This window comes from Zootoca vivipara, chromosome 8 (assembly GCF_965207765.1).
Source record: "Zootoca vivipara chromosome 8, rZooViv2.hap1.1, whole genome shotgun sequence".
In the NCBI taxonomy this organism is placed as follows: Eukaryota; Metazoa; Chordata; class Lepidosauria; order Squamata; family Lacertidae; genus Zootoca; species Zootoca vivipara.
The window spans coordinates 21,731,744-21,748,547 of NC_142591.1; the positions used below are offsets into that span (position 1 = coordinate 21,731,744).

At 44.3% G+C, this 16,804-nt stretch overlaps 1 protein-coding gene across 1 annotated transcript in view; it reads left to right on the plus strand.

Moving 5' to 3' along the window:
* PHLPP1 (PH domain and leucine rich repeat protein phosphatase 1) overlaps positions 1 to 16,804 on the plus strand; it is a 152,646-nt gene that overhangs the window by 102,730 nt on the left and 33,112 nt on the right. The window contains exons 5-8 of the mRNA XM_035125524.3: positions 7,639 to 7,785; positions 8,757 to 8,987; positions 11,170 to 11,372; positions 14,315 to 14,375. Coding sequence (XP_034981415.3) covers positions 7,639 to 7,785; positions 8,757 to 8,987; positions 11,170 to 11,372; positions 14,315 to 14,375 — 642 coding nt within the window. The remainder of the gene's footprint in view (positions 1 to 7,638; positions 7,786 to 8,756; positions 8,988 to 11,169; positions 11,373 to 14,314; positions 14,376 to 16,804) is intronic.

The window sequence follows — 16,804 nt, forward strand, 5'->3', positions numbered from 1 at the left end:
CTCCTGTGTGCTCAGGGAGCCAGCGAACCAGCGACAGGTGTGGGGGGGAAACGCGCCTCTCAGCTGATTTCTCCACCGCCTGCTGAGCGCACAGGGAGAGGGGGGGGAAGCCTCTTCCTGCCCCTCTGGAGCAGGCCTGTCTTTCCTATTGGGGCTACTGGTGCTTTCCTTTTCGACCCTGGGAGGCAGCGAATACATCTCTCCCCGTCTGCACCTTTTCTCCTCCTTCTGGGCCAGCACGCGCCCTCTTTTGCTCGCTCCCTGCCTCTCCCGTGACAATAGGCAGCGGCGGCGGCGGCAGCCACAGCCGGCTGCAAGGCAGAGAAGCTAAGCCCAGCGGAGCCAAGGTGCTGTTGAGCGGCTGCGGGCTCCCTTTGACCGGCCTTCCTTGTGTGCGCCTGGCCGCGATGCGCCTCCGTCCTCCTCCTCCTCCGGCGTAGCAACGGCAGCGGGAGGCTCCTCCTCCTCCGGCAACGGCAGCGGCGGCTCCCGCTCGGGTATGCACCCCTCCAGCCAGCAGCCGGCCAGGCGGCTCCCACAAGGGCTACAGCGGTGGCTGGTGGTGCGGCAGCGGGGAAGGCCACCTAGCCAAGCGAGTGAGCTGTGCGCCCTCTCCACCCGCCTCCCTTTTTCCACCTCCACCACCTCCTCCGCCAGCCAGCCAGCCTCGTCGCCGCTTTTGGGCGCCTGCCTCCGTCCTCCTCCTGCTGCTGCTGCCCAGCTGGGCTCCAGCTGTCGCTGCCCAGCCGCCTCCGCGGCCCCCAGGGGCTAGCAGCAGCAACAGCAGTGGGAGGACGAGGATGACACTGCTGGGTCCCACTGCCTTGAACCGAGTGGCGCTGCTGCGCGCTTTGTTGGGGCTGCAGCAATCGCTGGTTCCAGGCGCCTGCCTCCTATTGCAGCGGCCAGCGTTGCTGCTGCTGGCTCGGTACTCTCCTTCCGCGTGGAAGGATTGCTTTTTTTTAAAAAAAACAAGATTGCTTAATAAAAAATAGATTGCTTAATAAAAAAACCAAGACACCCCCCGAAAATAAGCCATAGGCTTATTTTCTTGAGTAAAATAAATATAAGACGGTGTCTTAAAATGTGGGAAACACGGTACCAGTGGTCTGCCTCAGTATAGGCAGTTCATATTCAGTTCGTATTTGCATTAATAAAGTTCCTCTTGAATCTGCCCATTCTCTCTTATCTTTAGACTCTCCTTGTGGAGAGCACAAAAGTTCTATTATCTGTTGAGCAAAACGCTTGCGATTTGGATGCGCTCCTGGTTTGATCTCTCATCTGCGGCCATTTGTCTGCTTTGAAAAGAAAGTAATTAGGCCTTTGTTGCTGTGCGTGAGGTACATTATATCCCTTTGGCATTATCTCTGGGTAAGCATAACCCTGCTCTAACGGGGGAAATCACACTCAGGTTAATATGCAGCGTAGCAGCGGCCTGTGCCATGAGAGACCGATAGGGAGCCCATGTTGAAATATCAAGAGTAGAATGGATTGTGGTGCCTGTATCCTTCAATCACGCGAGCAAAATTGAGCTGAGCTTTTCCATTTGGCAAGGTTGCTGATGTGCTCAAAAGCATTATACATGTCTTAAAAACATGGCGTGTTTGCGTGAATGCCTTGGCGCAAGGCATAAATAGCCTTCGTCCTTAGCAGGCAAGGTAAAATGTTAGCCAAACCTTTTGGGGTCTGATGGCGTACTTTGCAAAGTGGAGAAGCTGTTGCAGGCACCACAAACACTGCAGCCATGCACACATCGCAAATGGAATACCATTTGCTACAAGGGCATGCTTCTTTCAAGCCTAATTCCAGCAAGGGGAGAGTTTTGTGAGTACTAGAGAAGGCGCCAGAGGGCACGTGTGGGCTTACAGTCACCGCATTGACAATCCTTGGATTAGCAAGTTTCACTCGCCACACTGAGCTTTTTTTTTAGTAGAACATTCCAAATAGAAAGTTTTCAGGGAAGGCAGGCTATGGAGACAAGTTAGCCTCTAATTTTGAGGGAAGCGTGCTTTTTAAACAACACAATTAACTTCCTGTGGAACTTTTCCATGGAGTATTAGAGTGGCCTTGTAATTTTGCCTCTCAACCCATGTCACAAATTGAACTTGCCCGCCGACCTCTCCTTGTTGAGAGTCTGTTTGTAGCACTATACTGTGTGAGAACCACCTTTATGGTTAGCTGCATGTGTGGCCCACAGTAAGGACCACCAGCAAACTATCAGCAGTTGACCGTAAGCATGGTGATGGGCAGGTCCGCCAGACCATTCAGACTTCTGATTCCTTCCAGAAGCAAATGGAGGCCCTTGACCAATCCATTTTAGTGACTTATTGAGACATTACAGAATGTCTGGAAAAACCTAAAATATCGGGTTTTTTCATTGTAGTTCATAGGGAACTCTCTAAGTACTACACTGAAAAAACCTGATAAGCCTTACACAGTTGATTCATCTAGCTCACAGAATTTTAACAGCTCTCCAGCGTTTCAGAGAGCAGATACAGGTGTCTTTCTACCTGCATGTGTTTGAGTTGCATACGACCGTATATTGCGCAACGCCGGAAATAAATTAAATAAATCGATTTAAACTGCCAAAAGGTGCAAAGAGGGCCCCAGAAGTGCAGGAAAAGGGCAGAAGGGTGCAAAAGAGCAAGAAAACGGCCAGCAGTCCCAGGAGCCTTTGCAACTGTGATCCCATGAGCCTTTGCACTGACCTTTGAGGCCTGTGGATAGTTGGAGTTTGAGAAAGGAGGTTTGGAGGGAGAAGTTGTGGGTTTTCAGAGGTTTAGAGGAGTATTTACAGGCTTTTCAGATGGTGTTCCCCACTATGCACTATTTCATATATACACATGGTACCCAGGAACGTAACCCCCCCCCCAAAAAAATAACTGAGGAGACACTTGTATTCCTGGAGATGACAGAAGGTGAATCTGGGGACCTTCTGAATGCAAAACAGACGCTCTACCGCTGAGCTACAGCTTTGTCTAAATTTTGTTCATTAACTTTGGAAGCTCATATTGTGGCTGTTAAGATGTTTCTTACCATGAATGGAGTCCTCACTCCCTTTTTGTTTTAACTTTACCCCACTTTTTATATGTGAATACAGTGACATGTCGGCAGTATAAATTTAGAAGCTTCATAAACGCTGCTCGTTGTTTGGTGGTATCTTGGGTGATTTTTTTGTATCGGAAAATGGAGGAATGGATATTCCTAAAATCTCAGTTTACGACTATGCAGCTCAGATGGTAGCTATACTGCCATGTTTCAGGAGCACCCCCTGCCCTCCGGTGCAAATTGGCTTGAGATTTAGGGCAGAGCTGGGAAAGAATTCCATTCTGGCCCCTTTTATGGTTCAAAAGAGAAATGTGGGTTCGTGATGAAAAGAACAATCCAATTGTAACAGCTCTTCTTTCAAGGTTGGGGAAGAATGAAAGATAAACATTTCTCCAGATAAACTTGACACTGGAAATTTTTAGAATGTGAGAGAGGCATGAATTCAGGGTGGTAGAATAGAAGGCGCCCCTGCCCTGTGTGGGGTGGGCAACTCGTGTGGGAGTCGGACAGACCTCCTTTATTACCCTTCTTTGAAATGAGACAATGCTTCGGCCAATGGATTAGACCTTATGAAGTGAATCGCAAGGTAACAAATCTGTGAAAGAAAGAAAGAAAGAAAGAAAGAAAAGAATCCTCGATGCAGTTCACACAATGAAGGGATTACTCCCAAAATCTTTAGGGCATCCTGTTTATGAGCAGGCATGGGAGAGATGAAAGAAGGATGGAACTGAGATATTAGAATACAGTGTTACCTTGGTTTAAGAACAGTTTAGTTTATGAAGAACTTGGATTAAGAACTCTGCAAACCCGCAAGTAGGTGTTTTGGTTTGTGAATTTTGCCTTGGAACCAGAATATGTTCCACTTGCTGTTGAGTGTGTTCCATTTGTAAATGGAGTCCCCCGCTGCTATGGGAAAGCACGCCTTGGTTTAAGAACGCTTTGATTTAAGAATGAACTTCCAGAACGGATTAAGTTCGTAAACCAAGGTACCACTGTAATGATAAGGCCAGATATTTCAGAATGAAATGTGTCATATGATTCCTACTAACTTTGAGTTAAGTACTATTTGTGCTCTGGTCCATGGGGAGTTGGACACCACTAAACGACTAAACAACAACTATTTTAAAAGTTGGTTTTTTTCCAAATACCTAACCGTTCTCATGTTTAATAAGTATAATAATAAAACCATACCGTGTTTATGCTGGTGTTGCTCTGAACCCCGGGGCAAATTACTATCATATGGGGTATGCTTGTGGGAGTACTTGTGGGAGGTTTTTTTTGGGGGGGGGGAGAAATGGTCACCAATGTACATCTTACCTTTTGCCCTTGGAACCAGGACATTTACTTTTTGGTTAAGCTGAAGATACTATCTAAACGTATGTCAATAATTGGTAATTAACTGGATTATACTGGCAAGTATGTGGATGACAGTAGAGAGTCAGTTGCACAGTTGGTTTGAATGAATCTGGCCTGTATTATTTATAGTGAAGTTTACTTGGAGCAGTAAGATGTGGAGAAGGAAGAGAGCATAAGCAAACAATTAAGAGTTTCTGTTAGGAAATTTACCCCCATTTTTGGAATATGTGTGGTGCATTATTTTAGGTATAATTCAATTGTATAAATACAAATAGTGTTTGGGTAGGCAGGTTCACAGCTAAACTTTTGCATATTTGTAACAATATGCACTAATATTTTCTATTTAGTTTTTTTTACTATAACAAAAAAATTGTGAAAAAAATGGCTGGAGTGTCAATGTTCGTCATCAAGGAATGGCAACCTATTCAGCTTTGGTTTCCTCATTTGTTTGACCTCACCACAACAAATGGCATCAGCAAAGATAGGAATTCAGCATTCAGTGCTATCCAGAAAGTTCTCTCTTTAGATAATGGCTAATTCTAGTGGTTTCTAAATTCTATGGCTTCAACATTTTGTGAGTCTTAGACGTTCTCAGGACCATTTTGGGAATTCTTTATTTATTTATTTTTAGAAAATGCCCCTTGTTTTCTGGCTAATAAGCAGTGGCTTATCTAAGCAGTTATGCCTGAGCTGGACTTTGTGGATCAGCCCAGTTCATACCCTCAAACTCCGGGATTGAAAAATCTGGGATCAGCGGCGGCGTGGCACTGGAAGTCGATTCTACGCATTTCCAGACATGTGTAGAAGTGACTTACGGTGCCGGCGACGCCCAATTTCCAGTGCCCAGACATGGGCAGAGAGGCACCGGAAGTCGCTTCTACGCATGTCCAGAGATGTGTAGAAGCGACTTCGACTTCGGTGCCAGGCTGCCCGTGTCTGCATGTCTGGGCACCAGACATGCGCAGACAGCTGGGAGCCAGGGACATGGCCGCTGGCAGGAGCTTTATTGGATATTTACGGGATATAATCAATTTGGGATAACAGCGGGAAACGGTAACAAAATACGGGGGTTTCCCACGAAAAACGGGAGACTTGGCAGCTCTGGCCCAGTTACCAATGCTGAGCTCCATTCTTTCCAAGGAATTCCTTGTCCTAGTTCTGTTGGTGGTGGGTGGGGAGGAAGGATGCTATCCTTGGGGGAGTCCTCTAACTGCAGGTGCATTTGGGATGCAGAACTTCATGTTTGATGGATACTGTGATTGCCTCTGTTCTTATGGGTGTGTATATTCCATGACTCTCCCTCACTCCCATCATGCACCGGGAGGAGATTGAATGAAGGGAAAACAAAGCCCTCTAGTGAACTTTGTCAGGAAAAGAGCTTCCTCTCATCCATCTGAAGCTGACACAGATATTTGCATTCAGCCATTTAGCTGGTTGCCTGCAGGCACACACACCCTACTCCCTGTTGTTAGGCAACCTGAACAATGTGGCTGCACATGCAGGCTTGGTAACTTGGATTGCCCCCTTTCTTCCTTGAGTAATCACTTCACGTTTCCCCCCCACCCCTCTTTTCTTGCAATCAAGATGGGCCTAAGTTCAGGGGCAAGTTCTGCTTTGGGGATGCTGGGATCACCAAGGAGGAATTAAAGAATAATTTCCCCTTTCCAATGGAAGCCGTTTTCTTTTCTTTTGAAAAAACCCTTATGGAATTAGTTTGCTTTTTTTAAAGAGAAGTTACCCAGGGTGAGAGAAGTCCAATTAAGGTGCTAAGAAACTGCTTTCTGACAAGTGCTTCTAATTGAAGACTTAACAGTGATTCACTTGCTGGCTTTACTGAAATTCGAACGCTTCTGGTGAGGATTTTCTGTCTGATTGTAAAGTCATGACAGACAAACAGAGCGAGGCGATGCAGTGCATATTTTCTGCTCAAAGAGCCCTTAAATCCACACACACCCATGATACTTATAATTTAGTACAATTGGTTTACATTGGGGTGGGTAGGGATTTTCTAGACTATGGTTGTGCTGCAGATCACAGAATATTTCTCAGATTGCAGAACCTGCCACTACATGGTGACAAACTGAGATTGCATTATAAAAATAGAATGGGTTCCTAGCTCTCATCATTGCAGACAGAAACTTGGGAATAGTTTGAACAGGTTTTTAGCAGAACTTTGGGATAAATGAAGCATAGGGCATGAAAACAAAGGCTTGCAAACGCTACTTTCCTATTTATGGTACCTCTGGTGATTAAAAATCAACGCCATGTGACCAGCTATGCAACCTTTCACAAATGGGAAGATGGCTGATTCCTTGCTATTAGGCACTTGTTTACAGTGCCGCGAGAATCTTAGCTGTTTTTTCCTGCAGCAGGGGCAACACAGCTGCCATCTTCAGAAAAGGTGTTTGTGTGTGCAGCTTGTTTGCTGATAAAAACAGAAGGGCTGATAACTTTCCAGGACATTTTGGAACTTGGGGTGGTAAATACAAATGGTAACTTATCTTGGTATATATTGAAATAAATAGCACCTTGGTGTAGTCCTTTAAGAGTACTTCTATAAGGCTAAATTACAGGAAAGTAGGATTTATACTAAACACCAGGAGAAATTTCTGTCCTTCAAAAAACCCCGTTTCAACTCAGAGATGTGTTGCCTTAGGCATCTGTACATACTGTCAAAGAAGTCTTTGTCAAGGTTGCCCCGAGTATTCATACTTTCCCAGTTAAGAGAATAATAATTGGGGGGGAAATAATTCTAAATTTGTGTCTCTCCAGTTTTGCACTAGCTATACTACTGGTATGATCAATGGGTATGCTATTGCTGATGCAAGATAGGCACAGAGATTTAAATAACTGCATTTAAAACTCTGCAAGCTTGCCTACATTGTATGACATATTTGAGCTGCGACTGGTTTTCTAATTGTAAATGCCTGGGGTTTTAAGGACACTATTGCAAACCCCTTGATCACCCCCAACTATATTTTCCCCTCCTAAGTCTACACCTTTTGTCAGTGAGGAAACACGTTGGTAGAGAATACCATTAATACTGAAGATCTCCCAGCATCTCATTGCTAATTGTTTTCTTAGTGCTGCGGAAAATTAAATTTGTGTGGCTTAAGCAGCCGCTTGGTAACAGTATACGGGTAGTTCACTTCTTCTGCATAACATGGCCTTAATTTAATACGCAATTTATTGTTCTGTTATACTCCTTCTCTCCCCCTCCTCCCCTAATTGTAGGTTCAGCAAGCTGAGGAGCCTTAACCTTTCCAGCAATCATTTAGGAGAGTTCCCATTGGCAGTCTGCAGCATTCCAACCTTGACTGAGCTCAATGTGTCCTGCAATGCACTCAGAAGTATTCCAGCAGCCGTCGGCGATATGAACAAGTAGGTACAGACGGCCAAGGGCAGCATGAACCCTGAGTGCACTGACTCCTCCCAGAGGGTTAGCCTGGGCCAACGATGCCTGAGTCATGGCAAAAGTGTGTGCTAAACGCCTAAGCTCAACTACATCTGTAATGGCCAGCAAAAGTATGATTCACTTCTTCACACACAGAGGACTTAAGCTGTGAAAAACTCTTGCACCTTCACGTGGGTCCAGAATATAGGCAATAATAATAATAATAATAATAATAATAATAATAATAATTGATTGATTGATTGATTGATTGATTGTACTCCATCCATCTGACTCAGTTGCCCCTGCCACTCTGGGTGGCTTCCAACAGGATATACAGTGGAACCTCAGTTTATGAACACCTCGGTTTACGAATTTTCGGTTTACGAACGCCGCGGACCCATCTGGAACGGATTAATTCACTTTCCATTACTTTCAATGGGAAAGTTCGCTTCAGTTTATGAACGCTTCAGTTTATGAACAGACCTCCAGAACCAATTACACCCATGCTTCGGGTTAAGTACACTTCAGGTTGAGTACTCCGTGGACCCGGCTGGAACGGATTAATCCACTTTCCATTACTTTCAATGGGAAAGTTCGCTTCAGTTTAGGAACGCTTCAGTTTATGAACAGACTTCTGGAACCAATTGTGTTCATAAACTGAGGTACCATTGTACAATACAAAAACACAACAGAGCACATTAGAAGCTTCCCAATACAGGGCTGCCCTCAGATGTCTTCTAAAAGTCATGTCGTTGTTTATCTGTTTGACATCAGATGGGAGGGTGTTCCATAGGGCAGGTGCCACTACCAGGAAGGCCCTCTGCCTAGTTCCCTGTAACCTCTCTTCTCACAACAGGGGAACTGCCAGACGGTCCTTTGGAGTTGCTGCAATAAAGAGTTGTTTTGGGGTTGGTTTTTTTTACTGCTGCTGTTGACAACCCTCTCTTCTCTTCAATAGTTTACAGACCTTCTTGTTGGATGGGAACTTCCTCCAGAGCCTTCCCGCTGAGTTGGAAAGGATGCCGCAGCTTAGCTACCTGGGTCTTTCTTTCAATGAATTCAGCGGCGTTCCCGAGGTATTAGAGAAGCTGCCTGCCATGGACAAACTCTGTATGTCTGGAAACTGCATGGAAACGCTCTGCTTGCAGGCGCTGAACAGAATGCCACACATCAAACATATAGATCTAAGGTACGTAACCTTGCGAGAGAACGGATGAAACTCAAGAGTGAAGATGGCTGTCCGCATCGTTTCAAGATATTGGCTATGACTCATCACAGATTTCATATGCAGATGCTGAACTTTCGAGCAAGGGTATTCAGTGCTAGGGGTGATGTTTGTTAAATATCTCTGCTTCTTTTTTCATGCAAGCGATCAAATTAAGAGTGACTTCCTCTACAATAAATGCAGGCTTGGCAGTGTTTAGTTGTCATATTATTACATTAGCCTGCAAAATCGAGAAATAGATTGTTTTAACCAACCAGAAATAATGACTCATCCTCATGCAAATACTGTTGACTTTGTATGTGAGGGATTCAATCCCTTACCTCAGGGGTAGGACCTGTGGGCCAGTTTTGGCCTGACAAAAGGTCCGGTTTGGCCCATGAGGCCATTTTCCCTAAACCATGCCTCTTTACCCATCAACTGATGTCACCAATGACATCTGATGGGTGGGGCCTTCTCTTCTCTCCGCCCTATCCAAACTGAATAGTTTTTTATTTTTTATTTAAAAAAAATACAACAATTAAAACAATGTATATACCATATAAAATTCTTAAAATGCTCATAGGTTTTGGCCATTGCCTGATAATTCCAAGTACAGCTGCAGGGAGATGCCTGTGTTTAAATGGGTTAAGGAGTTAGAGCAGGTTGAGGAGTTAACTTATGCATGCTAGAAGATGGCATATGGTGTAATCTAGGGATGAGAGCACTTAAAAAGAAAGAAAGAAACGCAGTCCTGGTCCTTCCAGAGCTTTCATTGCACCCCAAAGCATTTTTACTGATTGTGTGATTTAATCGATCTTGTCAGCTCAGCACTGAAAATAAAACTGAACTCTTCAGAGTGCAATGAAATTGTACAGGTGGCTGCTTTTTATAGATCACCTTTGTTTCTGCAGCAAGTCAAGGACTGGGCAGGACAAGTTCTCTTGACCTGCCTGTTATTTATAATATGTACATGTATGGGTTTGGGTGACCCACCCCCAATATAAAATACTGACCTATTGTATCACATCACCATCGTCAAGTTTTGGGATTTGTGTGGGATGTAAACTGTTATTATAATGCCTTGCCCAAATGGAGAACTTGGAATATGTGCAGAGCTTCATGTTTATAAATCCCTCTTCCCCACTTTTTTATCCTCCGAGGAATTTCAAGCAGTGCTTTAGTATATGAAGGTATTCATACATTATAGTGGAAGTCCTGAGTTTGCGGAATGTCACATTCCCATTTGAACATCTTCAATCCCAGAAGAATTTTGTGTATAAGCAAAATCTCAGAAATGCACCACTAAGTAGTAGCATCAACTTAAAGTAAGAGTTGCCAGCATACACTGGTGTATATCTCCCTCTTTGTCAGTCATATGCCATCAATTAATGTTGGCAGTGGTAAAGTGATCTGGGATTGTTGGCGTTCATGTGTGAATGTTGATGTTCGTTGCAGTTCGGAAAATGCATTTTTTCATTGGCCGGGATTATTCAGCGTACGTCCTGATTGCAGGAAGGATGCATGTGGTCAAGTTGAATGGGACCCCACTTTGGCTGCAACCATTTCAGAACTAATCAAAGCAGTATCAAGCTTCATTTTGCATAGGCACAACCTCCAGTAGCAAAACTGCAAAAATGATGATAAAAATGCAACATGTCAGTTTATGGAACTGCAGAGTTGGAAGGGCCCACAAGGATCATTTATTCCAACTCCTTGCAATACAGGAATCTTTCTCCCACCATGGGGCTCGAACCCTTGATCCTGAAGTTAAAGAGTCTCGTGCTCTACCAACTGAACTATCCCTCTGCATCCTCTAATGCCCCAGCGAAATGAGGGAGCAGTTCATGCTGTTTGCCTCACAACCTATTGGTGGTGAGGTGCAAGATTTTAAGCAAAAGGGTCTAGTGAATGACTTGGGGAGCACTTGAAGATGTAGCGTTACTTAAAACTAAACGTTGGAAGGGAGATCATTGGGGACCTCCATGTAAGTCACTACAGCTTTTCAGGAAATATAAAAACAGGGCCCATTTGAGCACCAGATTTTGGGCTTGTATTTTATTTTTGCTTGGGACACTGAGAAAATGATAGTTTTAGAGCGGGCATTCCAACCTCTTACTGACATATGCCCATCAACAGCACAATTCTTTTCCTCCCTCTCTTACTCCAGGTTAAACGTCATTAGGAGGTTGGTGGCAGACGGCGCTGATTTCCTACACCACGTCACCCAGCTCGATCTTCGGGACAATAAACTAGGCGAGCTCGACGCCACCATCTTCAACAACATTGAAATACTGCACTGTGAAAGAAACCAGCTGGTCAGCCTCAAAATCAGCGGATATATGCTTAAAGCTCTTTACGCCACTTCAAATGGTAAGTTCTCTTTGAAGGCAGTTCAGACAAGGACTAGGTGTTTTCTGGTCTGCTCATCTTACAGTGGATTTGCATGCTGTGTTTAGGTTCTGGATTCATCCAGCTCCTGGCACACAAGCACGATACAAACCATTTAGAGGACCACCATTCCAGTGTCAGTCAGAAATGAATAATAATGCATTTATACTGTGCATTTTAAACATTCAACTTACCTCACATATATGTTACTGAAATACTGGAGCGATTGGCCTGGACTTTCTGTGAAGATGACAACATACCATAGGTAACCGATAATTCCAATCCAAAGCCTGCTGCCTGTCTGACGACTACTGCAAAATTTAAGGTTTTTGGCCTCTCTAAACCACAGAGCCTAGGGCTTGCTGATCAGAAGGTCGGCAGTTCGAATCCCTGTGACGGGGTGAGCTCCCGTTGCTTGGTCCCAGCTCCTGCCAACCTAGCAGTTCGAAAGCACGTCAAAATGCAAGTAGATAAATAGGAACCGCTACAGCGGGAAGGTAAATGGTGTTTCCATGTGCTGCTCTGGTTTGCCAGAAGCGGCTTTGTCATGCTGGCCACATGACCTGGAAGCTATACGCCGGCTCCCTCGGCCAATAATGTGAGATGAGCGCGCAACCCCAGAGTCAGTCACGACTGGACCTAATGGTCAGGGGTCCCTTTACCTTTACATTGGTGTAAATTTACTCAACAATTATTTAGCATGCATTTAAGTTCCGTCACAGGCTATATTTTCACATTCCATTGCCATTTATCTCCAACCTTTAACATTCCTCCCCCCCCCTTAACACCCATGTGCATTTGTATGTGCATACAGTATATACATACTCTGCCTGAAAACTGAGGTTCACACTACATGCATCTGACGAATGCTTATGCTATATTAACATTTGTTAGTTTTTAAGGTGCCACATGCATTATTTCTTTTTTTTAAGTTTCCTTTGGACTTAATCATGACACATGTAACAGGAAAGCCTATTGTCCCTTGCTCTGGTTTTCAGATTGGGCTAAGCATTTTCTGCAGCGAGAACAACCCTAGGGCCAGGAAAAGCCAAAAAAGTCCACTTGTATAAATTATGCAAATAAAGTGGATTTGCACAACTGTCTTTTGCATAAAGCTGTTTCTGCTGAGCATAGGACCTTGAGGTCTTCTCTCTCTGCTGGAAGTACTGAAGAATTGATTGAAGTAGGCAGCTGAGCTCAGTGAATTATGAACTGGCAGCAGTAGCTCTCATTCTTCTGCCATCTCCCACCTCTGGACTGCAGATAGGCCCTAAGTTCATGGTGCTTAATTTGATGTGTAACCTTTTAGCTCTTTTTGATTAAAAAAAGAGAGAGAGAGAAAAGACCGTCCTAAATTTCTCTGTGCATAGTTGAGCAGTGGCATGGGTTTCAGAAATTGGCAGCAAAATCCAAGCATTGCCAAACCGTTGTTTCAATGGATACCTGGACTGATGAACCTTGTAATTGTAGGATTAGGCTTTGTTAGCTCTGTGCATAAAAATGGATATGGGCTGCTAATCATGAGTTGAAGGATTTAATGTAAGGTCAAGAGGGTGATAGGATAGACTTCTTGTCTACAAATGAAAGGCAGTGCAATGAAATGCTGCTGGTGATGTTGTGTGAAGAATGGCCTTGGGAAATGATTGGGTGAGGAATCATTGATTTACCATAAGCCTAGTTCTCACTCAGGAGATAAACCTATGTCTGGGTTGTATTGCTGCAGATGGGGTTGGGCGGTGATTGAATGCTGCTCTATACCATGAAAAGTGTAAAAAATTCTCCCCGCAGAATACTAGATGTTGGGAAGAGGATTTAACTATTGATGTGGATGTTTTCTGTGTGGATGTTGTGTGTGTGTGTGTGTGTGTGTGTGTGTGTGTGTGTGTGGGGTGAATTCTTCGATCGTGGATTTCTCTCCCTGCCTCCTGGCAGTCTGAAGTGGTACATCACAAACACACGAATCAAACCTTTAAAATGTCTTAGTCCTGGGGATAAAAATATTCCTTGGGCTCTCAGATTTTGTAACTTACTGGACTTGCGGTTCAGATCACAGAACTGATTTGAGACTGCATTTTAGGAAGCAGCAGCATGAGGAAAACTTTCCTAAATAACAGAGAACTATAACAGAAGGGACACGGGTGGCGCTGTGGTCTAAACCACAGAGCCTAGGGTTTGCCGATCAGAAGGTCGGTGGTTCGAATCCCCGCGACAGAGTGAGCTCCCGTTGCTCATTCCCAGCTCCTTCCCACCTAGCAGTCCGAAAGCAAGTAGATAAATAGGTACCGCTCTGGTGGGAAGGTAAACGGCGTTTCTGTGTGCTGCTCTGGTTCGCCATGTGCGGCCACATGACCAGGAAGCTGCCTGCGGACAAACGCCGGCTCCCTTGGCCTATAGAGCGAGATGAGCACCGCAACCCTAGAGTCATTCACAACTGGACTTAATTGTCAGGGATCCCTTTACCTTTATCTGTTGAAAGCTAAGGAGAAATGGAAGAAACCACTATCTGGTGTATAGTGCTACCTTGGTAATAAAGCGGCTTGCCTCCCGAACAAATCTGCTCCCGAATGCCGTAAACCTGGAAGTAAGTGTTCCAGGTTGTGAACGTTTTTCGGAAGCTGAACATCCAACACAGCTTCCGCTTGAGTGCAGGAAGCTCCTGCAGGCAATCAGAAGCCGCACCTTGGTTTTTGAACGGTTTCAGGATTTGAATGGACTCCCAGAACAGATTCAGTTTGAGAACCAAGGTACCACTGTACTATGTCTATTGAAGACCCCTTTAAGCCATATTAAATATTCCTTATTGTGTGCGATGTACAGCTTGCATGATGGGGAAACAACAAACCTGGGAAGTAGGAAGTAGTGCATTATTTTCAATGCTAGTTTTTCTTTGTTTCTGGTATATATTAATTGTGTTCCTTTCACAGAACTTGTTCACCTTGATGTGTATCCAGTTCCGAACTATCTGACCTACATGGATGTTTCTAGGTAAGCCCTAATACACCTTTTTGAAAATACGGTGCTAGCATTGCTGAAACAAAAATTCCTGTAGCCTTGCTAAGAGGGCGTGTAGAGACACACAAGTAGCTGGGGTTACTGTTCAGGATTGATCCATTAGTTTGCATGAGCTTTCCTTATTTATTCTCTCCTCCCTCCTTCCATCTTCTACTGTAGTTCGGCATTACATGTAACGGTTGCCAACCTAAGATGAAATAAGGCTGTGGCATTCTGAAACCCATTTTAAAATCCCACAGCCTGTTGCTGGTCTCTGGACTTTGGTTAATTTTCTTTCTGTGTCTTCCCACAGAGAGCTTGGAACAAGGGAATCTTCCCCTCTCCCCCCCCCCCCCCCCGATTAGCTGCTGTGTGCATGCTTGCGCACGCTAGAATTTTATTCACTTAAAATTAAAATTTTGTTTATTTCTATTGGTCTGTCAAAATGTGTGTTGAAATGTCAAGACTCCATTTATTCCGATTTGACTTCTACAAATCGATGTGTTCATTCTGAGGTTAATAATAATAATAATAATAATCTGATGAGTGTTTTCTGGGTCTTAAAAGACACAGCCAAATACATCTGGCTAAGTTTGTGAGTGTGTTTCAGACACACTGCAGCATTGGACCTGAGTTATTTTTCAAATTACACTGCGGAGCAAATCTTTAAGCACACTAGTAAAATAGCCCTAACTTAAAGGCCTTGGCTTATGTGCGGACTCTCCCTTGAATCACAGTGCTTAATCCAGGCATAGGCAAACTCAGCTGTCCAAAGGTTTTAGGACTACAATTCCCACCATCCCTGACCACTGGTCCTGTTAGCTACGGATGATGGGAGTTGTAGTCCCAAAACATCTGGATGTCCAAGTCTGCCTATGCCTGGCTTAATCTGTAGCTCTGAGGGAAATCCCCTTACAAACAATAATGTATGACCCTAAGGTTGGGTTGTTAAAACAAATCTGCGGGGACAGGAAGATGTTGTAGGATGGGAGAAGAAGATGCATTGAATGGATTTGCTCCCATTGCATACTCATGTGCTTTGGTTTTGCTTGGTACCTCGGTCCCCTTCCCTCCTGCGAAACATCTGCTGAGGGCACTTGCACAAACACAGCTAGATTTTAAAAAAGAGAGAAGTTTTCCGATTCCATGCATGCGATGCTGTTTCTGATGCCTGCAAGAGCCTGCACGCTAGGATTAAAACAACGTGATTCTAAGCAGAGGAGGTCATTTGCGTTTTTGAGCATTGTTGTGGATGGCTTTTTTTGTTTTGTTTTTAAAAGAGCACCAGACCTTGAGTTGTCCTAAAGAGCGAAGCGACTGTTTTGTCTAAACAAGAGCACCAAAGAGACAAGGGTGTTGCCTGAGGGTGCTGCCAGTGACTTGAAGCATACAAGTGCATGAGTCAATGTATTTGCGTGCCAGAATCTCATCAGTATGTGCGCATGGATAAGTAATTTATTAGAAAAAGCAGTGTGTCCTCCCCCCCCCACCCCCACCGTTATTTCCACAAGTCATCGTAATGAGGAATATTTGACTTCCCAATATCTGAGGCTAGCTATGTTGACAGCTTGTTTTCATAACAAGATTATATATTCACTTGCTTTTCTCATATCTTTGATTAACATGGCATTTATTGCACAACCCCAAAATGTGAATGATGTACTATTTGTCTTCCTGCAAATACTTTCAGCTTAAAGCTGTGTTAGGGGTGAGTAAAGCCTTTAAAAAAACACCCTTACAGTATTTTCCAAGCTGGTATTCTACTGGAAATGTACTCAGTTCACTATAAGCAAAGCAGTGTTGATAGTGTAAAGGACAGAGCAGGACAGAGCTGCAAGCCAGCATTTTGTGTAAACTTCCCCTGGGCTGAATAAGAAAATAGCTAAATATCCTGCTCCATTGCCATCTTTAAAACCCACCAAAAAAAAAAAGGGATCCATACAGCAGGATATATTTGTGGGCACAAACTTTCATTTGTAGAATAAATATTGGTAATGGAGGAATACGGTTCTTGGGAGTTCTCCTGTATCTGGTTGAATTGCCACTGAACCTGTTTCCTTTGTCTAAACTCTAGTTCTTGTGATAATGCCACCTATGAAGTTTCTGTGCAGAGTGGTTTGGAATTTTGGTACACACACTCTTTGTGCTGTAAAAAATCTTTGAAGACAAGATTGATCTATAAGTGCAGGGCCAGTTGATGGAGAACCCTCCATAGGTGGTTAGATTGCAATTCCCATCATCCCTGACCAGGCATCCCCTAACTTCGGCCCTCCAGATGTTTTGGCCTACAACTCCCATGATCCCTAGCTAACAGGACCAGTGGTCAGGGATGATGGGAATTGTAGCCCAAAACATCTGGAGGGCCGAAGTTTGGGGATGCCTGTCCCTCACCATTGGCCATGCTGGCTGCTGGTTGTAGGAGT